Source organism: Rhododendron vialii, chromosome 9a, assembly GCF_030253575.1.
Source record: "Rhododendron vialii isolate Sample 1 chromosome 9a, ASM3025357v1".
Classification (NCBI taxonomy): Eukaryota; Viridiplantae; Streptophyta; class Magnoliopsida; order Ericales; family Ericaceae; genus Rhododendron; species Rhododendron vialii.
In genome coordinates, this window is record NC_080565.1 from 9,345,075 (window position 1) to 9,367,976 (window position 22,902).

Consider the following 22,902-nt stretch of genomic DNA (forward strand, 5'->3'; position numbering starts at 1 on the left):
CTTGTACTTGAGTCTATGTGATTCTCCTCTCCTCCTAGACGGCGGCAAACTGGTAATTCTCATTGCCATTCCTTCCCTTGCTGCTCTTTCTTTGTTACTTTAATCGTCTTTTGTTTATCTTATTTATTTATATTATATAAGAGTGTGATTTTGTTCACCATCGGCGAAGGGTGGGTAACAGAGGTATTTTGTGGGTGTCACTTTGATTATAGTCGTCATTTTTGTACGAATCAGTTATAGTCGGTCACCATCGACTGGAGAAGTATTTTGGTTCCACTCTAAGCCGGGCCGGCCCTGAGATTCTCTGGGCCCAAGATGAACTTGTGAGGAGAAAAAAATAGGGAAAATGAAGGCCCAGGACGTGTTTTGATAATTAATACCCGCCAAGGACGTGCTAAGAACATTTGCTTAGCAAGTCCTTGGTGGGTATTAATTATCAAAACACGTCCTGGACCGTCATTTTCCCAAAAAAATATTCATGTGGGGAAGAAAAGGAGAGGCCTTAGGACTTGAACCATGTACCTATTGAATAACAAAAGTATGCTTTTCCACTGGGCTAGCTAGCTTATATAACACTTATTTGTTATATAAGCGCTAGATTAAATATATATTACATAAATCCATCTGGGGCCCTAGTTTTGATTCAAAATTAAGGGGCTTAAGTCCACCGTCTTGTCTGCCTTAGCTTAGAGCCGGCCCTGACTCCAAGTCACATAATTCGTGTGTGCGTGAGCAGGAGCGGTAAAATGTTTTTGAAATACATCTCAACTTACTAAAATTTAGTGAGAGCGAGGATTGAGAGTTTGAGTGTAATGCGAGGATTGAGAGCGGAAGCACACAACATTTTGAAAGAATAATGTGACTAAGGTTCCACCCTTGTTTGTAATTTTGTTCACCGTAATGTCCTCACTCCTCCTTTGAGAAGCCACCCATTTCTCTCTCTCTCTCTCTCTAGTCTTGATCTTGTCGATTCCTTTCCCCTTGACCCTTGTTTTTCCTTCCTTTTCTTTGATGGAATTAGCTCCTCTCCAGTCCATGGAAATGGACTAGACTGTCCAGTACGTCCACCCACTCTAATGATCCAAACTGTCCGTAGTTGATCGGATATCGCTTGATACGATTTCGGTACACATTTGTTTTGGAACATAACACGATTACAAAACCGAATCGAAACTCGTTTAACTCATTCATTGTGAAATTGTATCAACCAGTGTCCGATCAACTTGATTTTTGACTTGGTTGATGTTCTCAACAAGCTCTGAATCAAGAAAGATTTCTGAATTGTGAAAGGTTTGAATCATGAAAGTGAACCCAGAAAGGGACCACAAACTTGCTAACTGGACGGTCATGGTCCGAAGCGCATCCTCTTCCTTCTTTGATTTCTCGTTGAATAATAACACCACGATAATATTATGATTATGAGGCAAGACGCCAAGCATATCCTATCAAGATTTATAACATATACATGTTGAGATATGAAGACAATTTTAGAGTTGCAGTAAAAAATGATCCGGAAGGTTTTGGGTCCCGCCCAACGCAGGTTTTAGCGTTTTTTTAGGGTTTTCTAGTATTAGCTTGCTTGCACATATAAAAGCAAAGCTAGGGCTGCCTCCTTTTGTAACTCTGACATATTTTCATAATAGTGAAACACCCCAGCACCCCGTGGACGTACGATTAAGCAATCAACTTAAGTCGGAACCACGTAATCTCCGTGTCTTGTTCTTTTCTTGTTTTATATTGTTTCTGTTCTTGATTTGTTCTTCAATTTTGTGCGTTTGCTTGTGGGTTTGGACGTTCGAATCCCCAACAACTGCTATCAAGAACAGATGGGGCATTGGAAGCGAGACTGTAAAGCACCACCGAAAAAGTAGCAGAACGGGAATTATCAGGGGGGTAAGAACACCGTCAATGTTTTCGAGAAATCGGATAATGAAGCCTTGATTTGTTCGCTGGATTCTCACGATGAGTCTTGGATTGTAGACTCGGGAGCCTCATTCCATGCTACTTCACGCATGGATGTGCTACAGAATTATGTGCAGGGAAATTGTCGGGTTGTAAGTCGCTAGACTTGGACTTCTGTGATGATTGTATCTTCAGGAAATAGAGGAAAGTTAGCTTTACAAAGGTGGCAAGGACTCTAAAATCGGAGAAGTTGGAGCTGGTTCATACAGACGTGTGGGGACCATCTCAGATATCTTCTCTTGGTGGCTCACGTTATTGTGGGCACACGTCCCAAAAAATTCATTTTTATGCATAAAATCGGGTGTGCCCTTTTTGGAAAAGCGCGGTGAAACGCTTCGATTCAGAGTCGCCACTCGGGTTTTAGCGGTGAAACACCCAAGGAACCGAACTTGAAACGTTTTGCTACGTTTTGTTATTTGAAAAAGGCTTGTAGACTGGACCGTCGTTACCTTCGATATCTAAGGTTCGGGAGCCAGGTTACGAGAGGGGAAGGGTTTTATGGCACCCCTCTCGCCCAATCCGAAGATCGATCTCTACTCGGGCATTTTGTAAAACGTTTGCATTTTTCTCTCATTGATCATTTTCTAGCCAGTTAGGGCGGGGGAATAGTTAGATGGGGTTAAAGCAGTGACAAGTTGCATACATATGGCAAAAATGATGTGTGGATGATCTAAACAAGTATTATAGATTGAGAACAAGCACTTGTGAGTGTTTCGATCAAACTGGAATTTACTGGCCAGGGGTGTCGTGCGCAAGAAGAAACCTGCTTGCACTGGCTAACCACCGCATGCAGATCCCGCTTGCGCACGCCACACACAAACCGGCGTACTCCAGTAAGTTTAAAACTACAACCCTTGCTCTCCACCCTCTGGGCTCTGGAAGGATCAGTGCACACCTAGGATAAACCACGCAATCTATAAGGAAGATATTAAGCAGGTACAGCCATCAGCAATAGATCTAAAAGCATGAAATGAAAGGAAAACCTCATAAACAGTGTGGGGAAATAAACAGAGGCCAAGGTTTAACCGCCGTGCAAGGGCCAGCCACTGATCCACGACTTAACTACCATACGCATGTCACAAGTGACCGTACGCCAGTTACTTTATTTGGACAGTGCTTGGCTTTACAGCATCTGGGCTCTGGAGCATGACCAAAAGGATCCCAGTGGCCTTCCAAAGTAAATGAAAACAAGTATTGAGGTGTAAAACTATACAGTTCTAAAATACAGAAAATAGTAAACTGGTTTTTATCATGCTATAAGGTGACAAAATAAGAAAGGAAGCAGGAAAAGGATGATCGGTGATCCCCACGCCAGTAGTGCGCGTACAGCCATAACTGGCGTACGGCTCAATGTTACTAGCGTGCGCCACGTGTCATCTGGCAACATCTTTGGACCTTGCTAGCATTTAAGGCCAGGACTAGTATTGATTACTAGCCTTGACCCTGCCAGCACCCCTCAGGGGTCAGAACAGAAAGCTTCACAAAGGTGGTATACCTTTGGTTTTGAGGTTGGTAGGAGGTTTGAACCTTGAACTTGATGTTTGAGAGATGGATGATGAGTGTATGAATGTGAATGGTATATAAGAGGCTGCTTTCTTTCTCTTTCAATGGGGAGAGAGAGAGAGAGAGAACAAACAAACCAACTGCAAAGAGATGAGAAGACTTTAAAGCTCTTAAAGGAAGTAACCCCTTGCAAATGAATGCAAAGGGTGTATTTATAGCCAAAAGGTGACTGAAGAGGGACTGAAATTAGATGGGTTAAGGGCTGGTTTGGTTAGTGAGTGAGCCTCTCATGCATTAAATGCATGGGACTAGGTGATGGGAGATGTAGGAGAGAAGGGGGAACGTCTCTACAGAGTATAATCATCAGGGGACTGTGGACTAAGTCAGGGTGGCCACAAAAGTCCCGAACACGTAGTTGAATAGTGACGGTTTGACCAACTTTGACTGGCGTACGCCAACATTGTACCTGCGTGCGCCGGTGGTAACTGAGTCAACGATCGATGACTGACACGTAGCAGTTTACCGGCGCCCGCCAGCATAGTACCGGCGTAAGCAAGTAAGGTTTTGCTGAGGCCATTTGGTTCTGGCTTGAAGGGTCTGGACAAGGCTCGACATAGGTTTAAATGAGGTTCAAGACACTCAAAGGTCAAACACACCATTAACCTTGGAATGTTCTTGACCGTAATCATCATTGGAGAATCAAAATCCGTAAGTAAACTGGTCTGGACAGTCCAAAATTGGGTGTCTACAGTTATTTTGTTACTTTCATTGATGACGCAACTGGAAAATTATGGGTTTATTTTCTCAAGCATAAATCTGATGTGTTTGGTGTTTTCAAGAATTGGAAAGCATTAGTTGAGAATGAAATAGGGAAGAAATTGAAGTGTCTAAAATCTGATAATGGCGGCGAGTATTGTGATGGTGAGTTTGAGGCTTACTGTGCTGCAAATGGGATTCGAAGGTTGAAAACGATCCCAAATAAGCTAAGGCAGAATGGAGTTGCTGAGTGCATGAATAGGACGATCCTAGAACGTGCAAGGAGCATGAGGCTACATGCTGGATTACCTAAGCAATTATGGGCTGACGCAGTAAATACAGAGGCGTATTTGATCAACAAGGGACCTTCAGTTCCTTTGAACAATGAATTGCCGGAGGAGGCTTGGTCAGGTAAAGACGTAAATTTATCTCATTTACGAGTATTTAGTTGCATGGCCTAAATGCATATTGAATTGAGTGATAGGGGTAAACTTGATGCTAAGTCTCGAAAGTGCGTGTTCATAGGCTATGGTACTGATAGCTATGAGTATAGGCTATATGATTTTGAAAATCGAAAAACACACAGGAGTATGGATGTGGTATTTAATGAGTCCGTTTTGTATAGAAATAGACAGAATCAACCCGAGGAGGCTAATGAAAATTCAGACTTTGTAGAGTTTGAGGAGATCCCTGACAACAATATCTCACAGCCTCAGGATATTAATATATAACCTACTCCACAGGCAGATCCACAGACTCCTCCACTCAGGAGGTTTATACATACCGTTAAGCCACCAATGCGTTATTCTCCTGCTTTACACTATTTGTTGCTAACTGATAGTGGTGAACCAGAATGTTTTAAGGAAGCATTACATGTGGAGACTAAGGGAGACTGGGAGCGAGCAATGGATGATGAGATGGATTCTCTCTCATCAAACCAGACTTGGGACTTGGTTCATTTGCCCAAGGGGAAGAGAGCTTTGCACAACAAATGGGTATACAGGCTTAAGGAAGAATCTGATGGGAGCAAACGGTACAAGGCGAGGTTGGTAGTAAAGAGTTTTGAGCAGAAACCAGGTATTGACTACACCGAAATCTTTTCTCCTGTGGTAAAGATTTGTACTATTAGATGTGTCCTTAATATTGTGGCTGTTGAGAACTTGCACTCAGAGCAGTTAGATGTTAAAACTGCTTTCCTTCATGGGGATTTGGAGGAGGATATTTATATGCATCAGCCAGAGGGTTATGTTGTCAAAGGGAAAGAGGATCAAGTATGTAAGCTTCGAAGGAGTCTGTATGGGTTGAAACAGGCACCTAGGCAGTGGTATAAAAGGTTTGATACCTTTATGACAAATACGGGGTTCAGTAGATGTCATGGGGATCACTGTTGTTATTTTAAGAAGCTTGGTAAATCGTATCTCATACTTTTGTTGTATGTAGATGATATGCTTGTTGTAGGTTCAAGCATAGATGAGATTGCTAATCTCAAGGCACAGCTGTCCAGGGAGTTTACAATGAAGGATTTGGGTTTTGCGAAGAAAATCCTTGGGATGCGAATCAGTAGGGACAGGGTGAACCGAAAGTTGAAGTTGTCACAGGAGGAATATGTTGAAAAGGTGCTCAAAAGGTTCAACATGGAAGGTGCTAAGCCTGTTAGCACACTGTTGACAAGTCACTTCAAGCTTTCGAGGGAAAAAGGGACAGTAACTGATGAAGAAAAGAACTACATGGCCAAAGTTCCATATGCCTCGGCGGTAGGCAGCTTGATGTATGCTATGGTTAGCACGAGGCCAAACATTGCTCAAGCAGTGGGAGTTGTCAGTAGGTTTATGGCAAATCCGGGCAAGGAGCATTAGGAGGCAATCAAGTGGATTTTGCGGTATCTGAGAGGTACTTCTGATTTGGCTTTGTGTTTTGGAGGTTCTGATATTTGTTTGCAAGGATATATGGATTCGGATTTAGCAGGGGACATTGACAGCAGGAAGAGTACTGTTTTCACATTGGGGAGTGCAGCGGTTGATTGGGTCTCGCGGCTACAGAAAATAGTGACTATTTCCACAACAGAGGCGGAGTATGTTGCAGCCACGGAGGCGTGCAAGGAGATGGTATGGCTAAGGAGCTTCATGAAAGAGTTGGGTAAGGAACAGGACAATTGCAAATTGTTCAGCGATAGTCAGAGTGCAATACATCTGGCAAAGAACGCAGCTTTTCATTCGAGGACCAAGTATATTGACATAAAGTATCACTTTATTCGCTCTTTGTTGGAGGATGGATAATTCACTTTGGAGAAGATTCACACAAGGAATAATCCGGCAGACATGTTTACGAAGGTGGTTACTGTGGAGAAGCTGAAGTCTTGTTCAACTTCTGTGGGTCTCCAAGCTTGAGTGGGAGGCTGGGTGCTGGTGGTGTTAATGATAATTGATGATTGGTTGGATGTCTGATCATGTTTTCAAGTGGGAGATTGTTGAGATGTGAAGACAATTTTAGAGTTGCAGTAAAAAATGACCCGGAAGGTTTGGGTCCCGCCCAACGCAGGTTTTAGCGTTTTTTTAGGATTTTTTAGTATTAGCTTGCTTGCACATATAAAAGCAAAGCTAGGGCTGCCTCCTTTTGTAACTCTGACATATTTTCATCATAGTGAAACACCCCAGCACCCCGTGGACGTACGATTAAGCAATCAGCTTAAGTCGGAACCACGTAATCTTTGTGTCTTGTTCCTTTCTTGTTTTATATTGTTTTCTGTTCTTGATTTGTTCTTCAATTGTGTGCGTTTGCTTGTGGGTTTGGACGATCGAATCCCCAACAATACACATGCCTCCTCCATACTCTGGAAATTAAGCAAACCTTCCATATAGATCTAATCTATTCGAATGTAGCCAGGGAATACAATAGTGTGAACAAAAATTTGAAGCTAGTGTCGGTGATGCCATTTCCATTACTGTCCTAATAAAAGACCAAATTTTACAAGTTGACTATACTCATAGAGTGAGAGAGCAGATTTTTAATACCCTGCCCATGTAGCATTACCCTTCGAAATCACGTCTATTGACTGATAAATACAAAGCTGGTTGGTTTGGGTATCCTTTTGCAATGATAGATGTCCGGGAAATGGGGCAACATTTGAGATTTGAGATTTTTGCACCAAAGTGGCAAAGTGGATACTTTGACTTTTGCTGAATTTAACGATCTGTCTGTTTTGAAAGTTAAATGTTTTTAGCCAAATCAGTTCCCACCTTCGCCGCTGTCTGTCATACAAAGATCCGAAAAAAAAAAAAAAAAATTTGGGTAATAATTTGTCGAGATCTGAAGCGTCGACATGTCGCTACTATTCAATGACCTCTGTATTCGGGTTCTGTTCTAGCTTTGCTATCGCCATTCTTCGTCTGTAGCCTTCAATTCTTTGGACTCTCTTTTCACATGGACACGGTCTTCGACATTTAATGGAGATTTTCTATGGGCTATGATGCACTGACTCGGATACAGGGACATAGAAATTTTAAAAAAAGGGAATACGAACACGGCAGGAGACACGCCATGTGTTAAATAATTTTAGTTTTACACCCACAAATTTTTTAAAAATTATAATTTGGCCCCAAATTTTTTTTAAAAATTACAATTTGACCCTCAATTTTTTTAAAATTACAGTTTGGCCCCTGCTGTGTCCCTATTAGTGTCCCCAGCGGTGTCTCCGAAAAAAATTTAAATTAAATTATGGGACACGCCACGTGACGTGTCCCATACGTGTCCACGCGTGTCCCCGCTATGCCCTCGTGTTCCGATACTGCGATACTTCGACCTCTAGAGGTGTCGGTGCTTTATAGCCTATGGGTGGTGATGAAAAAATTCTACTTTGTTTAGGTTTAGGGGCTATCGTTTCAATTCCGCTATATGTTTTGCATCTATTGAAACCAGAGGAGAGTGCTTTAGTTGTAAATGTGGTTATTCCCATCTGGAGGAATATATTTATACACACCAGAAAATGATTTTGTACAGTGACTCCCCTGAAAAATGTTTTTTGCAGTATCATATTTTACAGTGAAATCTTATTGTATCAAAATTGTTTGAGGATCTGGTGTGCATCTTTTACTAATACGATATCTTGATACCATTTATTCCGGAGCTTTGCACTAGACAGAGAAAGCAGGAAGAAGTGTTACGCTCTACCAGCCCGGGTACTCGATATTGCTTGGAAAGATGATCCCCGATACTGGATATGGATATCTTTGCCCGACTCAAGGTCTCTCTCTCTCTCTCTCTCTCTCTCTCACACACACTTTAATAGCTAATCCAAAATCCTATTCTACTCCGAATTGGGAGGTGTGAGGACCAGATATCTGTTCGTTTAGAAAGTGATTCCAGTTCTAGTACTGTTTACACCCGTTTTTTGCACCAAATCTTGAGCTAGCGCTGGAAGGCCATTTAATTATTATTTGATTAAATTTGGCCAAAAATAGAGATGTATTGAGTTAAAATTAATGGGCCAAGAGAATATTAATTGGGCCCAATTAATTTTAATCCCTTTCGGTTGAAATTCTAAAGTTGTGGGCTATGGGTTTTATTATTTAAGTTGGAATCCAGAGAATATATAGTTTGGCCTTGGAAGGTGGAGGCCCATAATGGAATTGTACGAGCAAAAATGGGAACAAGTTGGTGGGAATATTTGCCACATGGCCATTTGACTTGGTCAAATGACCCACTACTTTTTGATACCCACGAAAAGAGGAAAGAGGGTGGCCCATTACTCTTGTTTAACTTCCAGTAACTTCCCATGATAAAAGAAAACATGTGGGTTTTCTTTTAAACCTCCAATAATCACCCATGATCCCACTAAATATATTAGTGGGTAGTTATTTTGGACACTTGGCAACATCTAGAGCCAACTCGGGACACATGTCAGCTCGTGGTGAAGGCGGGAAACTTGGCTCAAATCTGGACCAGTGCAGTATTTGCCCATGATCTTTTATAACTTCCAATAACTACCTATTATCTCATGAAGTGGAAGTTACAAAGGACACATGGCGCCATAAGAGGAGGACAACAAGGCCTTTGCATGCAGAAAAATCGAAAACCCTTGGCCTATAAATGCAAGTTCACAAGATGAAAAAAGGGTCCACACACCAATCAAGCTCATCGCTTAAAACCAAAGCCTTCCCAGCGAAGCAATTATCTCATTTCTATCTCTCTTGTACCCGCGGATCAAAAAAAAAAAAATTCTCTCTTGTACCCCAATTTTGTTATTACGACATAACAAAGTTATTCATATCTCTCTTATATCCCCAACTTTATTATTACGATATAATAAAGTTATTCTACGTTGTTACTTCTTTTCCTACACGGTTAGAAAATTATTAAGTCCTCGCTCGTAGAGGCAAAACCACGAACCAACACTGCAATCCAGCCCTTAGGTTTGCAGCATTTTCGCCCTCACAATTAAGAAGTCAGAAAAAGGGCACTCGGTCCTTTACGTTGGACGCGACAAGTCCTGGCACGTCCGCTCAGTCCTTGAGCTATTTCAGAGCCGAACAAGTACCTAATCCAAAATCTTATTCCATCCCTTCAAATTTGCTCTCATTTGGACTGAGCCTTAGGGCCTGTTTGGATAGATGTGCATTTTAAAGGAATGAATCATTATTAACTAAGATTTGAATTTAGCCGGGTACATATGAATGGCGGACATTGAGTTTCAAAGTTTTATCACGAAAATTTTGAAGGTCTATTTAATCTGATTATAGTTCGACAAAGATTCTTAGTAAAATCAGTGTTCTAGGTTTGATCCATCTTCTACTTTAGTTTCAGAAGTGTCTGTAGCTAAACTTCCTATACTTTCGGTGAAATTGAAAATTAGTTTTGCTCAATTCAGAATGCACATCTATTCCAATGGATCCTACGAGTATGTATTTCGTAAATTTTCCAGTTGGATTCAAGAGTAATATGTGCATAGCATGTGCAGATTCCCAGAGGTGGCCCAGCTTTTGTTTGTTTGTTGGCTTGATATTTGGGGCAGGATTAACACTGCGATGCTATCTACAAACATCACTTATGCAGCTTACCTCATTTTCAAAATCGCAGACCGTTGTGGTCTTGAATATCCAGTGAAGTCCTCTGTGAGATTTGTAAAGGAATTAGAAGATGGGTATCAAGATGATATGAGCTTTACTGTATATTTGACGTTGGAGACGGTGAGATATCTGCCCAGAGAACAAAATGGACGGCTTCCTCAGATGAGAAGGGACGGGAGGATGGAGATTGAACTGGGGGAATTTTACGACGACAAAGGAGATGAGGGTGAAGTGGAGATGAGATTGAGGGAGGTCAGGGTAGGCAAGAGCAGACTTATTGTGGAGGGCATTGAGGTTCGGCCTAAAGATACTGCCTAAATAAAAAGGAAGAGCTAGGCATGGTTCAGCATGTCTTTTATGGAGAAATGTCTTTTATGGAGAAATGATTCGTAAGCCCACGTAGAATGAAAACGTACATTCGCCACATATTCAGCTTGAATTGGAACGTTGCATATGGCTCGTTGCACGTATATATTGCAAGCCGAATGCATTGGTTCCTGATTGGATTTTGGATTGGAAAGTTACCGCTTTCACCTTTTTTTGTTTTCTACATATTTGCGAACATTTCGTTTCTTTAAATTCGAACATGCATTAGAATATACTGAATTGGGATAAGTAAGATGGCGGTTTAATCTGCACATTTAATTGTGCCCTGCGTTGTGGATACACTGCTAATATGGCCTCCAATTCTATCAAGATACAAGAAGCAACATGCATTCAAGAATGTTGTTGCTTAAATGATGAAATTCATTCTAAAAGAAAAAGAAAAGAAAAAAAAAGAATGAAATTCATTCTGATTTCCTTGAACTAGTCTTGACAACATTTGTCAGGATTTGTACTTAGTGGGAACGAACCGCAAATATTTCTACGTTAATGTCAAAAAATAAAGTATTGATGAATTGACATCTATACTTTTTAACTATTCCATATGAAAAAACATGTAATTATTAGATCATAAAATAAAGCACTTCTGTGTAGAACTTTTAAAATTATTTTACACCAATTTAAAAAACTACATAGAAGTTGAAAAATAGTACTATATACAGACATACAAAAATTGCACGTCTTTTTAATACTAGAAGACACTCAAAAAGGGATGGATGAAGTATAAATTGTGTGTAGATGCCAGCATTTAATCTTATACACGATAAAAAATGATGGATAACTTGAGATTTTTTAAATTATTTCCCACACAGGAATATTTTAAGAAAAGATTTCACCCAAAAGGCTTGCAAGCCTGCAAGGGTCAATTCAATGGAGTATATTAATTAGCCTAAAAACTAGTATAATATGTGAGAATAATTAGCGTGTGCATGGGCCTGGGCACGCTGACACCCCTTTGTGTTAGCTTCTGAAACACATGGTAGTGATTCTACAGCATGTAGTGTTATGAATAATAGTTGATTACGTCTGACACTAGCTTTGAGTCCGTTTGATGTACGGGAAAATATGAACAAAAGTTCCCACCAATCTTTTTTTACGCTACTATGCATGAAACTGGCACAATGCTAGTAATAAAATAAAAGTGAAAATGAAAAAGAGGTTCTAAACGAAAGTACCAATCCATAGCTTTTACAAATAGTAACTCTCTAATTTGTTTTCAACAAAAAGTTCAAAGAAAAAAAAATAAAGTATTAAAAATAAAAGAAAGTATTAAAAAGTTCATAGATGGTCAATCAGGGATTTTTTAAAACAGGAAGTTTGAAGGAAGTGGAGAGGAAAAATAGGGAAGTTAATAAATGGAGAGGGACAGGAGACAAGCTTAAGAGTGAGGTAAAAGAGGTTTGTCACTTTTTTTATTATAAAAAAGGGGGAACTTTAATTAGTCTTAAAACCATAGACATAAAATCCCCCTTCTAGTTAGTTTACAACATTAAGTTCTCATCCTCATTTTCAAATAATTCCTGAACTAACCTCCTATTTATTACCTTACCTACCTATCAATTCCCAAATATGATAAATTTAACATATTCATTGGTAAACATGATTTTTGGGATTTGCACATGATCAAATTGTCATGTTCGCACATGGTTTTTGGGATTCGCACATCCTCATTTTCAAATTGTCTGTGAAGATAAATTATATCATGATCACCTCAAGCCTTTTCACCAAAAAGGTCGAACCTAAGTTAACAATGTTGATACGAAATATGGTTCACGATAGTATAATCAAACTTAGCAACCTCTTTAGAGATAATCAAATTTTGAATTTTGGATAACCAAAATTAGTAACCTTTTGACAATAATCAAATTTAGTTGACTCCACATATTCTCAATCAAATACACTCATCATTATACACATCAAAACTAGCAACCTTTGTATTTTTTTTTTAAAAACACACATCATTATACAAAAACGTTCTCTCTCTCTCTCTCTCTCTCTCTCTCTCTCTCTCTCTCTCTCCAATGTTTTCATAAAAAAATATTTTACTAAAAACTTGTTTTTAAAAACATTTTTTCTATTTTTCATAAACAGATTTTATACAAAAAAAAAATTGTTCTTTTTTTAAAAAATCGTCTTGTTTTTAAAACCTTATCCTATATAAAAATTGTTTTTTCAAAAACTGCTTTTTAAACTTCTTTTAAAAAAAATTCAAAAACTTATTTCTATTTCTTATAAATAGTTTTTATTAGTTTCAAATTATTTTTAGAAAAACTATTTTTAATGCTCACAGTTTTTAGTTTTTGTAGTTTGAAAAGATGATGTGGCAAGTTTTGATTATCCAATTTTGATTATGCCATTGTGGACCTCTACACTACTAAACTTAGCAATCTCTTAAATGGATCATCAAAAGCTGATGTGACAACTTTTGATTATCCACTTTTTATTACGTCATTGTGGATAGCCTAAACCCTTGTCTTGTGACAGTTGTATAATTGATTTTTGGGGGAAAATTTTAATTTTCCGTGAAAAATTGGAGGGATTTTGTTTGTTGTGAAATAAATTTTGTAGAAAAAGAATTTGATTTGGAAGAATTTTTGAGCGGAAATTGTGTTCAAATAATTTTGGTGTAGTACTTTTATTCCCACCTTTTTTTCCCCTTGATCCTAGTCTTTTCAAACCACAATCTATCCATATTTCATTTTGAATCACAATCTCTTCATATTTCCTTCCTAAACCAAAAACCCACTTCAGTACTAATGACTACCGCACTCAAATGCAATACAAATCAAATTGATTCATTTCCACAACCTTAAACAGACTCTCTAAAAAGAAAATAAAAGCAAATTAAAATTACAAACTCGATAAACGGAATACATATAAATGTGTGTTTTGAAGCTAACAGTTATCAACAAACTTTAGATAATGGTAAAACAATTGAGGTTTTGATGACCTACATCTCTATCAATTTTTATTTGTTTTTTTTTTTTGCTCGGCAAACGAAACTTTTATAACACTCGAAGGGATACATCGAGCGGTTTGAACACAGTAAGATTACACGCTTACTCGATCAAACCAGAAGAAAAGGAAAAAAAAGAAGAACAACAAAACCACCTAGGCACTGCCCTCCAACAGAAAGTTGGAATAGCAAAACACCTCACCCTCAACCAAAGTTACAACTTCAACAATCTAACTCCATCCAAAAATATCCTAAAATCCTCCACCGAATACACCTTTATGTCAAATTTTGCTTTAACCCACATTGCAACTCTAGATTTAATCAGCTCACCCACTTCCTCTGCACTTGTAGAAACATTGTTGAACACATAGGCATTTCTTGCCAGCCACAAAGACCACAAGGTCACGAAGAAGGTAGCTTCCCACAAGTGCTTCTCCCACTTTCGAAATCGATTATCCCCCCACCAAATGAAAAGATCTTCCAATGATTCAGGGCACACCCATCTCACATGCCACCGATCCAATATCCGAGACCACACCTCCCAAGAAAATTGACAATGCAAGAAAAGGTGTTGAGGAGTTTCCAAGTGCAGCGAGCAGAGAGGGCATAGAGCTGATTGACCCTCTAAAATCAGATTTCTGCCCAGAAGCACGGATCTAGTAGCCACCTTGGATTGAATAGCCATCCAAGCGAAAATTTCCACCTTTGGGGGGCAAAGGTTCTTCCAAAGAGCTTCCATCACCGGGCTTCTTAAGAAACCCCCACTCTCCCACATATCATACACTGATTTTACCGAGAACCGATTGTCTGAAGACCATTTCCAAATCACTGCATCTCGCCTGGCGGAATCCAGCATAACTAAATCCAATCTCTGATTTAATTCCTCCACTTGAAGAATTTCCCACTCACGAAGGTCTCTGTTGAATACCAAATTCCACCTTTCCTCACCATCTCCACCCTTCATTGCATTGACCGTTGCTTCTTTTTGAGAAGATATTAAGTACAACCGAGGGTACTCCTCTCTAAGAGTTGAATCCCTTAGCCAAACATGATTCCAAAAGGAAATCTCCGAGCCCGAGTGGAGTTGTAAACTAAAACCCTCTTGGATAATGTTACCGATACAAGATGATACATCCCCAATTGCACAAATATCCTTCCAGATTCTTGAGGCCCTTCCAGAGACCGGCATCCGAGGAAACCAACAGCCATGCTCCAAATTATATTTACCTCTAACGACTCGCACCCAAAGAGAATCACAGTCCGAATGGAATCGCCACCACCACTTGGCCAAGAGGGCCAGATTTTGGACCATCAAGTTCTTCACGCCTAACCCACCATAATCCTTCTTCTTACAAATTATCTCCCATTTGACTAAGTGGAGTTTTCTTTTATCGATCCATGAAGACTTTGCAAGTGAGCTTTAGTATGGAGACAAACAGGGTGGCCCAATTCCGTTCTCTGGGAGGGCGATCTGTTCTAATCACCTTCCAAAGTCAGGAAGTTAGAGATAATCTCATTGCAGGACAATGGATGAAACTATGGTTCGATAGGGTGAATCCTTGGAGGGGTGAGCCATATAGCCCCGAGAGATTTGTTTGGCTAAGCTGTAAGGGAGTGCCCTTAAATGCTTGGAATGTTCTTTCGTTTAGATTGATTGCAGAGGTTTGGGGATGCTTTATTAAGTTAGAAGAGCAAACTCTAAAAGAATTGTCTTTTGATGAAGGGAGTGTTCTGATAGCAACGGAGGAGAGGTCTACAATAGATGATTGGATTCAGTTCGAGATAGCGGGAGTTTACTACGATGTTAAGGTTTCAGAGACACATTCGTTTACCAATCCTGATTTGGTGGAAGCATGTAGTCCTTTGATAATGGAGCAAAGAGGGGTGATCAAAACTCTGGCAAAAAAGGTCATGGAGTCTGAATCCAGGAGAGAGAGAAGAGAAGATGATGACGTGGCGAGGGACCCAGGAGGAGAAACCAATCGGATGAAGGTGGTAGATGGAGAAAGTGACTTTTCGGCAGGAAAAAAAGGGATTGGCCTAGGGGGCTCGAAGTTGGTAAATGCAGCTTTGCATTTAATGCCTGTCAACTCCAGCTCTCTTGCTGAGTCAGAGAATTTTGAATCTCAGGTTGAAGACTCGGTGGATAGCGGGGAGGGGTCTAGACATCTTGTGGGCCTTTCGGCCCAAAGCAAGTCTCTGGATCAAGAGGTTCCTCTAGCCCAGGAGGTTACCATAGACCTTGATGGGGAGGAGGGGCTAGTTGGACCTAATATTGTTAAAAGGGCTCTGGGCCCACTTCCTTGTGGTTTGAATCCTCTTAGTCAGATTAATCTGTTAGGGGGAGGCGAGGGAGGGCTACCTTTATCTCAAAGGGAGGTGGAATCTCTAGCAGTGGGTGGTGAGCGGGTTGCAGCCCTAGAAATCCCAGTGGATTCTGTGAGGTGCTCTCAACTCCCAGGCATCAACTTGGTGGTGGACCTTAAGGATGCTGGTTGTAGAAGAAGGAGGCGACGTCAACTAACCAATCTGGCTACAATTAGTGAGGCTGTTGATCGTAATCCAAACCTGGCGGCAATCAACTCTTCAGCCGATCTAGAGGAGATGGTTCAGTCTAATTCCGATGTTGCTCAAGAGGTTCTTGCTACCATGGCTATCGGAGGTGAGTTGGGAATTATTTTTCGCTCGAATGATGATATAATTCTCTGTAAAATGATCGAAATTGAGTCTTAGGAATTCTCTCCTGATCGTGTGAGAGTATAAGGTGGGCAGATTTCGGTCTATCTGTCTTTGTGGAGTATATTGTCTTGGGTTATTTGTTTTTATGCAGATTATTTCTTGGAACATTAGGGGATTGGGGAGTTCGGTTAAGAAAAGATTTGTGCTCAAGCTGATAAAAAAGAGGAAACCCGATATGGTTTTAATCCAGGAAACCAAGCTGGAAACCATAGATGCCTATTCGGTTCAGAAATTGTGGGGCAGTGGGGATTGTGATTTTGCTTGCTCTAGTGCTTCCGGGGCGTCAGGGGGATTATTGGCAATTTGGAACAAAGTCTTTTTCAATCCTATTAGTATCATTTGCCACAGATCTTTTATTTTTTTGCAAGGTGTGATTAATGCTGAGTTTTCTTGTACTGTGGTCAATATGTACGCTCCAAATGACGTGGTTAGTAGGAGAGGAGTATGGGAGGAATTGGTTTCTTTGAAAGCAGCCTCTTTAGTTCCTTGGTGCATTGGGGGTGATTTTAATGAGATCAAAGCTATCAGTGAAAGGGTAGTCTGCCTGAGGATGGAGAGGGGAATGAGGGACTTTCTAGAGTTCAGTAATAATATGGAACTCCTAGACATTCCATTGTTGGGTAGGAGGTTCACGTGGACTAACTTCCAAGATCATGCAATTCACAGTCGGTTGGATAGATTTTTAATATCCCAACAGTGGCTTGAGAAATTCAAGGTGGTCCAATGGGGGATTCATAGGCCAATTTCAGACCATTGCCCAATTGTTCTTACTGATGATGAAAGAGATTGGGGCCCTAGGCCTTTTAGGTTCATGGATATATGGCTATCAAACCCGAGGTGTATGGCTATTGCAAAGGAGTCATGGGAGAACTCTACCGTGTCTGGATGGGCTGGATTCCGAATCTTGCAAAATTTGAGGGCCATTAAAGATAAGCTAAAGGTGTGGAACAAGGAGGAGTTTGGGGATGTAAATTCAGCTTTGTTAGCAGCGGAAAATGAGCTTCATCAGTTTGATTTGTTAACCGAGGAAAGACAACTCTGTATAGAGGAAAAAGCATCTAGATGTAAAGCCAATTCAAAGTATTGGAGACTCATTCGACTAACGGAATCGTTATGGCGGCAGAAATCTAGGCTCAATTGGCTAAAATTGGGGGACAAAAACACAAGGTATTTTCAAGCTATAGCCAATAATAGGTTTCGGAGAAATTTGATGGGTTCAATAAAGGCAAATGGGAGAGTGTTAGACGATCCGAAGGATATTAAAGAAGCAGCCGTTGTACACTTTAGTAACAATTTCAGAGAGGACAGAGCATATAGGCCAGTATTGGGGGGCACCTTTCATATATAGGAGGTTGCCACATGATATTTCAGTCCATCTTGGCCGAGCTTTTGATGAGAGGGAGGTCTTGATTGCTCAAAAGGAGTGCAGCAATCTTAAGGCTCCGGGCCCGGATGGATTTAATTTCTCTTTTGTGAAGCATGGTTGGGGATTTATGAAGGATTTGATTATGCAGTTTTTTTCTGAATTTCATTCCAATGGCAAGCTTACAAAAGGTATCAACGCGACTTTTGTGGCTTTGATTCCTAAGGTGGATTGTCCTATTTCATTTAAGGATTATAGACCTATAAGCATGGTTGGATGGGTGTATAAGGTGCTCTCCAAAGTGCTTTCTAATAGAATTAAAGCTCATTTGCCATCGATTATTGGAGAATCTCAGGCTGCATTTATTGGGGGAAAACAAATTTTGGATGGAGTTCTTATTGCAAATGAGGTTATTCATAGTTGGAAAAATAGCTCTCACGGGGGGCTTCTTCTGAAAATTGACTTTGAAAGGGCTTATGATTGTGTCAATTGGGGATTTCTGCTTGATCTTCTTGCAAAAATGGGTTTCGGAAGGAAATGGTGTGGTTGGATAAAGGAGTGTGTAACCTCAGTGTCTATGTCAATGTTGATCAATGGTTCAGCATCCAAGGAATTTCAGATCCAAAGAGGTATCAGACAAGGTGATCCGTTATCCCCCTTTCTTTTTAATGTCGTGGTGGAAGGTCTCAACATATTATTGGAAAGAGCTAGGGATCGGAATATTGTTAAAGGAGCAAGAATAGGGACCAACGGGGTTGTGGTGTCCCACCTCCAGTTTGCGGATGATACAATTCTTTTCTGCAACAATGACATGGAGGAACTGATTAGCATCAAAAGAATCCTTCGTTGTTTTCAACTCATGTCAGGTCTGAATATCAATTTCTCCAAAAGCTCCTTATGTGGTGTTAAAGTTCCTCATCAGGATGTGCTGTCCTTGGCGCAAGTTATGGGGTGTAAAGTGGAAAAGCTGCCCATTAAGTATTTGGGTCTTCCTCTGGGTGCTAACCCTAACAAAGTCAAAACTTGGGACCCTGTAGTGGAGAAGATGGAAAAGTGATTAAGTGTGTGGCGTGGAAGATAAGATAGCACAATAGATCCGTAGTTTAAATTTTCAATCACTCACAATTGACTTATACAAAAAAATATTAGCACAATTGATTTCATCGGCGGACACAACCAATTTGTCATTCGATTTTTTATTATAGTAAATTTGATTATATTGATTCACCAACGTAAAATGGTTGATAAAACAACTTCATTTTAGGCTCCGTTTGTTTGAGCGTAAAATATTTTCCGGTAGAATGTTTTACCTATTTTTCAGTGTTTGGTTGTGTAAAAAATTAGAAAAACATTTTACATGTAAAACATTTTTCATCAATTAGATGAAAATGACTTACCCTTAAATCTTCCATAAGTTATTTTCCAAAATGAACCCGATGTCTTTTACTGCAATTCTCACTGCTCAGTTTTCTCGGTCGCCAGTCATGACCCATGTTCAATTCCAATATTCTCAGATCTCTCTACTGTTTAAGCCCCCCTCTTTCTCTCTCTGCACTATTTTGTTGATTTCTGAAAATACTTTCAAGTGTCAACCAAATATCGAAAAATAAAAGTTTGAAATTTGTTTTCTGAAAAAATATTTTACATGGAAAATATTTTACATTGTAAAACATTTTACATCAAAACAAACAGAACCTTAATTCTTGACTAGATAAACAGGAGCACATATTTGATTTCATAGTTTCAACATTTGTGAATTGGCTCTCAAAAAAACTTTATTGTTAAATATATCAAAAACTCCAAACCAATCAATTCTTAAACTATACCCATTCTTTATTTTATTTTTTCAAACCTTTGATTTCTTTTATGTTTGATAGAGCTCTCAATAACCAGAATCACCTGTTGTTAGCTGTTGCTTTCATTTTATGAACAATATTTGTAATGCTTGTTTAATATAACCTCTCTTAGAATGCCCAAAACGTGACCCATCGACGATTTGAAATGAATTATATGTCAACCCATTCGATAAATTCTTTATGAAATGATTGGCATCTATAGAGTTTTGACTGGGGAAGTGGTATTCTAATAACTTTTCATTAACAAAAGCAAAACTATTTCCTCGATGTACCCCGGTCGAGTTTTATAAATTATTTCGTTTGCCGAGAAAAAAAAAAAAAAGCAAAACTATCATGTACGTTTGTCGATTGTAGTGAAAATTTTATAAAATTGGAACAAGTATTTCAAACCTCTTTCCGATTTTTTTATTATGTTTGATTGTGCTCTAAATAACCAGAATCGCGTGCTAGCCGTTGCTTTCATTATGTGCACAATATTTGCAATGCTTGTTAAATATTATGTACCTATCTTAGAATGCCCAAAACGTGACCCATCGATGATTTGAAATGAATTATATGTTAACCCATCAGATGAATTTTTTATATATCAAATGATTGGCATCCATAGAGTTTTGACTGGGGAAGTGGTATTCTAACAACTTCATTAGCAAAAGCAATGCTCACATATATGTACGTCTGCCGATTGTATTGAAAAATTCATAAAGTTATGATTCGTTTTCATAGACAACGTACTAAGAAAGTTATTTGTCAAAGCATCATACGCATCTCTTTCTCATCTCTTCCTGAAAAGTCACTTCCTGTTATTGTAGTAGTAAAGATTAATTTTATTCACAACAGGGCGGAAGTGCAATTACAAAGAGATTTATAGTAAAGATTTTATTCACGACAGGGTGGAAGTGCAATTACAAAGAGATTGGAACAAGTATTTGACAATAATCATTCAAGTTTAAAATAGCTCATGAACTTTATCCGGTGTATTTTGATTTTGAGATTTGACATCCATGGTTAGCTCAAGACACATTGAGGTTTAAATCGGTAATTTGGAAGAGCCCTTCTACAACCACACCCAAACACACACCCATGCACACAAGTGTGTGGGCTCCACACACACTAGAGTATGTAGTGTGTGTGGAGCCCACACACTTATGTGTGTGGGTGTGTATTTTGGTGTGTGAAATGGGTGTGGTTATAGAATTATTGAATTTGAAAGGGGCCTTTCGGTTCGGGTCCACACCTCATTTTTTGGATGTACCAAATGCACTCCTATAATATTCTCCTTTGGATGATAAGCATTCAATCTCTACTTACATATTTACGGTATTAAATATTTGCTACATCAGTAGGCCGATCATCCAAAATAGTCCAATGAGGTTCATAACTTTTTCGACGAACAAGATCATTCAAAATATATTATATATAAGAAAAAAATAGTACAATAAAAGCGGACACTATCGATCCGAAAATAAACAAAAACAAAATACAACAAACAAATTGATTTATAGTAAATTGATTCATAACTTAAAATCAATAAAACTCGTATAACTTATACTGTACTAACTAATTTATGGTAAATTGATTCTAAAATTGATTAACTTCTTTTTTTAAGTCGATTCCATGAGCTATTAGTTTATACTCTACAAATCAATAATGAGTTTCGTGATGAATTTCACAATAAATTTTATTGAGAGACAATTAAAAAAACTTGAAGCTACAGAACCAAATATGTGCTCGTGTTTATTTAGTTAGAGAAGTAAAAATAAATTGTTTTTTGAAATACATAGCGTTGAAGGATCCAATAGTAGGGTTTCACCAACAAGACCAGGTATAGGACCTTTAATTAATTAATTTATTTATTTCTATATCCCCTTGGAGGGGATAAATTTTAGACACCCCTTGAGGTGGCCAAAATTAGTTATTGAAAAGAATTAGCTGCAACTTTAAATTAAAATGCATGTGTTGGTCTCCCCATTCTCTCGTCGGAATGGGGGTTGGTGCTGTGTAGCTGCTGCACAACACCAACCCCCAATCCTCATCCTCGTCAAGTGATTCTCTCTCTCTCTAACTGAATTTGCAAATCGTCTAGAAGGGGTGATATATGGTGCTAAAATTGGTACATATGCGGTGAGAAGTAGTAGTACGTACATGCAATATTGCACATTCCAATATTTAGATCTTTGATTCACATTTCCATGTGAGTTTACTGTAGTACTGCCCCAAAATCACAAAACCTACATTTTTAACAACTAACGAATAATCCATTCCACGATCGCATGCAGCAGTATCAAGCAAAGTCAAGGATTGTTGCATTTTTTTGGGATCCACTTTCTCAATTCTTCCTTCAAGATCAAAAAACAAGGTGCTTTATTAATTACCAATTTCTATCTCTATTAATAAATAAATAAATAAAGGATTTGGTTGGCCCTGTCTTTAGTTTTTTAATTTTCCTCTCAGATTCTAAGAAAGAGTCGACCAAATGGGTGCAACAGGATTCTACCCAAATTTCTGGTCTCTTCTTGAAATGGGACACAGGGACTTCAAAGACCGGGTAGGAAATCACATTCATAATAAAATTTTGGGTTGTTCGAGGTTGATTTTCTCTCTTGATTATGAATCAATTAAATGGGTCAACTTTGCCAGTGATGAATGGAGGCCCCAATTGCTGGGTATACACGTAAACCCACGTGTTTAGGTTGGGCTTGTGGTAGATGGTGGTTAATTTAGGCTCTGTTTGGAACAAAAGGAAAAGAAAATGGGCGGAAAATGGGAGAGAAAATTTACTATTCGCTAAACTTGAAATTTTTATTTTCTTCTCTCTTTCTCTTCCAACTATACAATGCAAGGGAAACTTTTTTAATTTTCCTTGCTTTTTCATAAGTTCCAAACAAAGCCTTTCAAACTAATTTGGGAAAGAACATGAGCAAAGGGTATAATTGTCATTTTATCAGACTACTTTTGGAGGTAAGTACAGTTTTTCATGCATAAATGCACTAAGAGCGCGTGAGACACACACAACGTTACTTTGGATGGAATATGTAATGGTTGCACTTTCCAAAATCACAAGAAAGCGAATTGGTCATTAGTAAAACTAAAGGAGGTCATTTGCCAAATAGCCAAACTAGAGGGAGCTAATGGTGTGGTGGTCCTCAGTGCCGTCTCCTCGGGCCAGACATGAGATCTACTCTGGCGAACTTTGGTGGTCCGATCTTGTGGGATGGCAGCGTCAATGGTCGGCGAGTCGGTGTTTGGGTGGTTCTCTTATCGGCCGAGACAGGTTTCCAGGTGGTGGTTTGATTTTCTACACGGTGGTGGACGATCGGTGGA

The 22,902-nt window shown here is 39.3% G+C and overlaps 1 protein-coding gene across 2 annotated transcripts in view; it reads left to right on the forward strand.

The window, feature by feature from the left end:
* LOC131300425 (F-box protein PP2-B11-like) overlaps positions 1–10,898 on the forward strand; it is a 36,530-nt gene extending 25,632 nt beyond the window's left edge. For both annotated transcript variants that reach the window (XM_058326271.1, XM_058326272.1), the window contains exon 3: positions 10,175–10,898. In XM_058326271.1, the coding sequence (XP_058182254.1) occupies positions 10,175–10,601 (427 nt within the window). In that variant the 3' untranslated portion in view covers positions 10,602–10,898. The remainder of the gene's footprint in view (positions 1–10,174) is intronic.
* Positions 10,899–22,902: the final 12,004 nt, after the last annotated feature.